Consider the following 7500-nt stretch of genomic DNA (forward strand, 5'->3'; position numbering starts at 1 on the left):
TCCTCCCCGACTAAACGAAGCCGTTTCTTCCAAGCAGAAACATGGTTGATCCTTCCAAAATGAAAATTTGGACAGAACTGATTTTTGATACAGACGACAATTAAAAAAAATCAATAGACCTGACACCCAGACAGGCTATTTTTAGACTGACACTGATTGACAGATGCCAACACCTGGCAACTGGCATGAACATGATAAAGGTCACGTTGCACAGCTCTGATACTGGATTTATATAACATGCTGTTTTGAATTTGACAATACTCGCATAATTTGCGTCTGAACCTTTATATATTTTGTAGACTTGTTGATGATACACTAAGGTTACTGTGTGAAATTTTTCAATGAAACCGGTTTCTCTATCACTCATAAAATACTTGTCAAAAAGCGTTTCACTTCTTTGGGGACACCCGATATATCACTTAGCCATACAGTCTGACGCCCCCAACAGCGTTATACTACTGTGTTGTGTTTTGAAAGGTTTCTTTGTGTGAGAGAATTGCATGGCTGTGCTCCATAGTTGACGAAAAGTGGCGCTTTGGGAGTGGAATGTGCTGTTAGGGTTTGAATGCGTGCGTGCGTGCGTGCGAGCGTGCGTGTTAGTGCATGTGTGTGTGTGTGTGTGTGTGTGAAAATCTAACCCTAGCAGATCCCCCCCCCCCCCTCTCTCTCTCTCCCCCCCCCCCCCCCCCCCCACACACACACAGACACACACACACGCACGCACGCACGCGCACACACACACACATTCTCTCTCTCTGCCTCTCTCTCTCCACCAGAGGTTAAACTAAAGTATGTTTCAATAGATATTGGAGAAATCCGTGTGGAGGGATGATGTTCCCATGATACAAAACATTATTTCACCAGCAAGATCGATGTTCTGTTGTTGTTTTTTCTACCCCATTGTGATACGCGGTACAAACACAAACTGATATATCAAGAACATTTTCAAACCGAGTTGTGCTGGGCTGTTTATGTCTGTATAATATAAGTACTGTGCACAGCTTTGTGGTGTGTGTGTGTGTGTGTGTGTGTGTGTGTGTGTGTGCGTGTGTGAGGATATAAGAATGACTCTATCATAAAAAATAAAAAGTTTAAAGAGATGGTGGTGTGTAATAAATGAAGTGTTAATAGGAGGGAACTTAGGTGTATGCATATCAACAAATGTAAGTTACAACATCAACAAGTATTAACTTACAACAATGTAAATATAAATAACATTAATCAAAATACATCAAAGGAGGATACCAACTGGAATGGAGTTTAAAATTTCCGAAAAGATTCTAAGCAATGAATAATCATTCAAAATATCTTCAGTGGCATCGGTAGAAAAGTGATCAACTAAAGCTTTTGGTATCAACTGTCTTATGCTTGGACAATGGACGAGTAGGTGGCTTACAGTTATTTGATTACCACACATACATTCTATATTGTTAGAAAATTTTGTACGAAAGGCATGTAAACGAATTCTATACATAAGAATATGCTGTAGGTATCAAATCTAGAAAATATTTGGGATTAGCCGCATTTTTTGTGTTTACACAATATTGGTAGTAATGATTATTTGAATCTATAAGCAGTTTATTAAATCGATTTCTGGATACAGTTTCTATACGACTAAAGGATTCATGTATATCTAATTGGATGTCGAGTTGTATTGCGCCTTCGAAATTACGTGCTGCTCTTCTAGCGGCTTGGTCTACCCACTCATTTGAAGATATTCCACAGTGCGAAGGTACCTAGCAGAAAGTCATATCAATGCCCTGTTTTGTGAATTGATGAATAATATGTTTTATTCCCAATGCCATCTCAATTCGCTTCTTTGAATTTGGAGATTTAATAGCTTGTAATACTGACATCGAGTCTACACATAATAGAATATCACATACAGTTTTCGGAAGGTCTGAAATATGATTTAAGGCCATAAGTATGGTTATATGTTCAGCTGTGAAAATGGAATATTGTCTACCGATATGGTATACTGTTTCTATTCTAAATGAAGGAATTACAAAAACCGCTCCTGAGTTACTATTGTCAAGAACAGATCCATCTGTGTGTGTGTGTGTGTGTGTGTGTGTGTGTGTGTGTGTGTGTGTGTGTGTGTGTATTTAGATAGTTTAACTATTTATTTTCCATGTGGGAGAGTACTTCAGGTTATAACAAAAATGGTGACTGGTTCTTCGATAAATCTGTATAATCTATGTCTAAGGTTGCTTTTCACTGCTCCCATTCAGGAACAGGTGAAATAGTAGTTTTTTTTGTTTTTGTTTTTTTTCAATCTGCTTGCCTTTTGGTTCTGTGACACTGATGATATCTGATGCAAATGTATTAATGGATGTCATGGATTGTATTGAAACGTTTTTTTTTGTTTTTTGTTGTTGTTGTTGTTTTTATTGTTTTTTTGTTTTAGCAAAATCGTTTTGTGAACTCAATTTAACTTCTTCTTTTGAAAAGATTTCATATGCGGAAGATCTGACAATGAATTTTGCTGCTGAAGCTTTTCTTTGTTCATCAAGACATAAAACACCTGCTTCTCTGTAAGTTCCTGGATTTGATGTAAGAATGGGCACACCTTGTGCGAGTTTATAAGCCTTACAATCAATGCTTTGCAGCTTCTTTAACAAATGCAGTGGAGCATTGAAAATTACCTCTTGAGCGTTTGTCAAGCGTGAACGTACGAGGGAGGTAGCGAGAAATATTAAAGCTTTGGCATCTTGCCCCCAGTGCTGTTTACTAATTATTTTATGGAAATTTAAACCTTTTCTTGCTTTGTTTAGTATATAGGCTAGTCGACATGATAATTCCACGAAAGTTTTGAAGAAAGATATACACCCCAAAATTTAACAGACTGTGTATATCTTATGATTGTACCATTTATTGCAAACACTGGGAGCTTTTCTGGGTCAGATCCTGTATCAAATAGCATCATATTTTGTGTGTGTGTGTGTGTGTGTGACAGGGAGAGAGAGAGAGAGTCAACAGACTTCAACATGCTTATCAATTTCTTTCACTGAGAAGGAAATAGCTCCTCGGTAGTATAGTGGTCAGTATCCCCGCCTGTCACGCGGGAGACCGGGGTTCAATTCCCCGCCGGGGAGAGCTTTGACGCTCAGCTGCCAATACAGAGAGTCCGTGAGGGTGTGGGTTCGATTCCCGCTCTCGCCCTTTCTCCTAAGTTTGACTGGAAAATCAAACTGAGCGTCTAGTCTTTCGGATGAGACGATAAACCGAGGTCCCGTGTGCAGCACGCACTTGGCGCACTGAAAAAGAACCCATGGCAACGAGAGTGTTGTCCTCTGGCGAAATTACGTAAAATGAAATCCCCTTTCATAGGTACACAAATATGTAAGCATGCACTCAAGGCCTGACTAAGCGCGTTGGGTTATGCTGCTGGTCAGGCATCTGCTCAACAGATGTGGTGTAGCGTGTATGGATTTGTCCGAACGCAGTGACGCCTCCTTGAGAAAGTGAAACTGAAACTGAAACTGAGAAGGAAAAGATTCTGAAACAGCCGTCCCGTCAGATCTAACACCCCTATTCCTTTTTCTCATTTCTGGATCTACAACGAAAAGATCGAAAAGAGTGAAGAAGAAGAAGCGGTTAATTCACAAGCCACATTACCTCACAAACCAACTACAATTAAATGCAAAAAGATTATGGAGAAAAATGGGTAATGTCACATGAATTAACTTACGACAGATCCATTTGTTATGTTCACCTGAAGCCGTCATGTCAGCGTCAAGATGGCTTGTTGCGATGACGTATTATAGCCTGCTGCATGCTTACGTCAAGTCAATGAAATGACGTTTGATGTAAACCTTTCCAGATCAGCCAAACAGAATTTGTTATATTTCAGTGACTTGACCAAAAACCGATAGGACATTGAGAACACTATATTTTGTATGACATTCCTCGTTTATGTTTTTATCGTTATGATAATTATCATGATCATCAATGTGTTTGAATGTGTATGTGTCACAAGACTAAGATATCTGAATCTGTGTGTGTTCGTTCTTTTGTTTAGCGTCTTTTCACTATCAGTGATATTAGACGTGATCTCTGTGTGTGTGTGTGTGTGTGTGTGTGTGTGTGTGTGTGTGTGTGTGTGTGTGTGACCAGTCAAAATAGACGTGGATAATATCCATCTATTGATCTTAAGCGAACACCACACACACACACACACGCACGCACACACACACGCATCCACACACACACACACACACAAAAGAAATGGAAAAAAAAACCCCACAAAAAACCGCGCGCGCGCGTGCGAACTCTTACACACACACACATCACGCAACACAATACACACACACACACATCACGCAACACACACACACAGATACACACTCACACACACAAACACACACAAAATACGCGCGCGCGCGCGTGCGAACACACACACACACACACACGCCTGATGTAAGTAACATTTTCAATAGTTTCATATATTTGTTTTTATTTACATTTCATGTCAAATCCTGTACAAAATATTCTCAGCAACACACCTGCCAACATGTAGACCATACGTGTTTGCTATCTTCTCTATATATATTTCATTTACATACATTGATATGGTTCTCGTAAGGCACGTCATTTTACACAGTCGCTGATCTCTCTCTCTCTCTCTCTCTCTCTCTCTCTCTCTCACACACACACACACACACACACTGAATCGTCCGTCATTCACGAATTGATGTATACAGGTGTATTAGGCCAGGTATATTAATAATAATTAGGCCTAATGCTGAACTGAAAAAAAAAAAAATGACCAGAGATGCAAGACACTTAGGACTCGTCTTCAAAGAGTGCAGAGTAGCCGGCCAGTTTGTGAAGATCTGTACTGAAGCACTGTCTTGCAATTTGTTGCATTGCTGTAAATACAATGCCACGCCGTCAGCGAATATACCATTACACTTGACGCTCCAAACCTAGCTGTTTCTGTCTCTGTGTGACTGTTCAACATAAAAAAAAAAACAGGTCAAAATCAACTGACCCTTTCCGAAGCCACAACCCTCTTTTCTTTATTAATTAAGCCCTGTTCAAAGATGAACATGGAGCCACTTTCGGGACGTTTGGGGTTAAAAGATGGCTCCACAGAGGACGTTATAATATTAAGCTGTTTCATCAGAGAAGTTATCGAAGCTGTTTCATCAGAGAATTTGATAAAGCTGTTTCCACAAAAGAAGTTAATGGAGATATTTCATAAGAGAAGTAAACGCTGTTTCCACAGATAAGTATTTGCATTTGTATTTCTTTTTATCACAACAGATGTATCTGTGTGAAATTCGGGCTGCTCTCCCCAGGGAGAGCGCGTCGCTACACTACAGCGCCACCCATTTCTTTTGTATTTTTTCCTGCATGCAGTTTTATTTATTTTTCCTATCGAAGTGGATTTTTCTACAGAATTTTGCCAGAAACACACCTTTTGTTGCCGTGGGTTCTTTTACGTGCGCAAAGTGCATGCTGCACACGGGACCTCGGTTTATCTTCTCATCCGAATGACTAGCGTCCAGACCACCACTCAAGGTCTAGTGGAGGGGGGGGAGAAAATATCGGCGGCTGAGCCGTGATTCGAACCAGCGCGCTCAGATTCTCTCGCTTCCTAGGCGGACGCGTTACCTCTAGGCCATCACGCCACTAGTAAAAACTGTTTACACAGCGGAATTAATGAACCTCTTTCCACAGAGACGGTAATGAAGCTGTTTCAATAGAGAAGTTAATAAAGTTGTTTCAACAGAGATGTTTACAAAGCTGCTTCCACTGATAAGTTGACAAAGCTCTTTCCACAGACAACTTCATGACATGTTTCCACTGAGAAGTTAATAAAGTTGTTTCACACAGAGACATAAACGAAGCTATTTCCACAGAGTTTACGAAGCTGTTTCTATAGAGAAGTTAAATAAAGTTGTTTCCACAGAGAAGTTAATAAAGTTGTTTCCGCAGAGAAGTTTTCGAAGCTGTTTCCACAGAGACGTTAATAAAGTTGTTTCACACAGAGACATAAACGAAGCTATTCCACAAAGAAGTTTACGAAGCTGTTTCTATAGAGAAGTTAATAAAGTTGTTTCCGCAGAGAAGTTAATAAAGCTGTTTCCGCAGAGAAGTTAATAAAGTTACACAGAAGTTAATAAAGTTGTTTCCACAGAGAAATTAATAAAGAAGTTAATATAGTTGTTTCCACAGAGAAGTTAATAAAGTTGTTTCCACAGAGAAGTTAATAAAGAAGTTAATAAAGTTGTTTCCGCAGAGAAGTTAATAAAGTTGTTTCCACAGAGAAGTTAATAAAGAAGTTAATAAAGTTGTTTCCGCAGAGAAGTTAATAAAGTTGTTTCCATAGAGAAGTTAATAAAGTTGTTTCCGCAGAGAAGTTAACGAAGTCAATTAAGCGGTTTCCACAGAGAAGTTAATGAACCTGTTCCCATCAGAAAAGTCAATGAAGCTGCTTCCACGGGAGGAAAGTAAGTGAAATCCATGCCCCGATTCAGCAATACGCCACCGAGCTGAGTCTGTCTGCTTCGTCATCAGCAGAAGCCGAGACGATCTCCGCTCGACGCTCGCACTCGGCTAGCTCTGCAGAAACGGAACGCGGTCCGTGACAATGTGCACGTGGCGACCCGTCTCGCGCCGAGAGGCTGGACGCTTCAGGGTCGTTGTTGCACTGCTGAGCTAAAGAGGCTGAAGCGACAGCAGAAAATACGTCACCATCCGGGACTGGCGTGGTAGAGCCCGCTGCTGATTGCGGGATCTGTTCCTCTGAAGGCTCTCCGTCTTCTTCTTCTTCTTCTTCAGCGACTCCGCTCTGACCGCCAGGGCCTGACTGTCCACAGCTGGGTGGTCTCACAAGGTCCGCTTGATTCTCCGGGTCCATGTCTCTCCCTGGGGAAGAGGTGGGGCGCTGCAGCGAGGCCCGTCTCTGGTAGATGTGCTCAACGATCTCTCTCAGCGGCGGAGGTCCAGTCGCGCAGGGTCCGTCGTCCCCCGCAGTGGCTGGTGGTGGCCTCCTGCTGCCCCTGCTGTGCTGTTCTCGGGCGCTCTGTCTCATGACCTCAGCCACCACAGCTTCTTCCAGAGCTTCCGCCAGCCTGTCCCGTCTGGCTTGCTCCTCGCCAAGGAAAGTTTCCTGGCGGCCTTGCCCTTGGCCTCTTGACCCTTGTCCTGATATGGCCCCCTGCTCTGTGGCCCCTTGACCTCTTGACCCTTGTCCTGATATGGCTTCTTGCCCTGCAGCCTCTTGACCTCTTGACCCTTGTCCTGAGATGTCCCCTTGCCCTGTGGCCCCTTGACTCAGGCCCAGCCCGGACAGCCGTGGTTCCGTGCCCCCCTGCCTCACCGCTTCCTCGTAGGACGGTGGGAGCTCACCGGAAAACATCCCGTGCGCCTCGTACATGGAGCTGAAGTCCGGAACGCGGATGACCACCCCACAGCCTGACCCTGACCCTGACCCTGACCTCTGCGCGCTGTAGGGGCACTCCCGAGGGTGGGGGCCGGACCTGGCAGAGC

The 7500-nt window shown here is 42.8% G+C and overlaps 1 protein-coding gene and 1 non-coding gene across 4 annotated transcripts in view; one reads left to right on the forward strand and one right to left on the reverse strand.

Moving 5' to 3' along the window:
- The first annotated feature begins 3023 nt into the window (after window positions 1-3023).
- On the forward strand, window positions 3024-3095 carry Trnad-guc (transfer RNA aspartic acid (anticodon GUC)). The gene has a single exon. It is a non-coding gene; the product is annotated as a tRNA-Asp (tRNA).
- A 1363-nt stretch (window positions 3096-4458) lies between these two features.
- Window positions 4459-7500, reverse strand: part of LOC143291231 (uncharacterized) — a 33497-nt gene continuing 30455 nt past the window's right edge. For all 3 annotated transcript variants that reach the window (XM_076601005.1, XM_076601003.1, XM_076601004.1), the window contains exon 9: window positions 4459-7500. This exon is cut by the window's right edge and continues 381 nt beyond it. In XM_076601005.1, the coding sequence (XP_076457120.1) occupies window positions 6482-7500 (1019 nt within the window). In that variant the 3' untranslated portion in view covers window positions 4459-6481.

Source organism: Babylonia areolata, chromosome 16, assembly GCF_041734735.1.
Source record: "Babylonia areolata isolate BAREFJ2019XMU chromosome 16, ASM4173473v1, whole genome shotgun sequence".
NCBI classification, from domain to species: domain Eukaryota; kingdom Metazoa; phylum Mollusca; class Gastropoda; order Neogastropoda; family Buccinidae; genus Babylonia; species Babylonia areolata.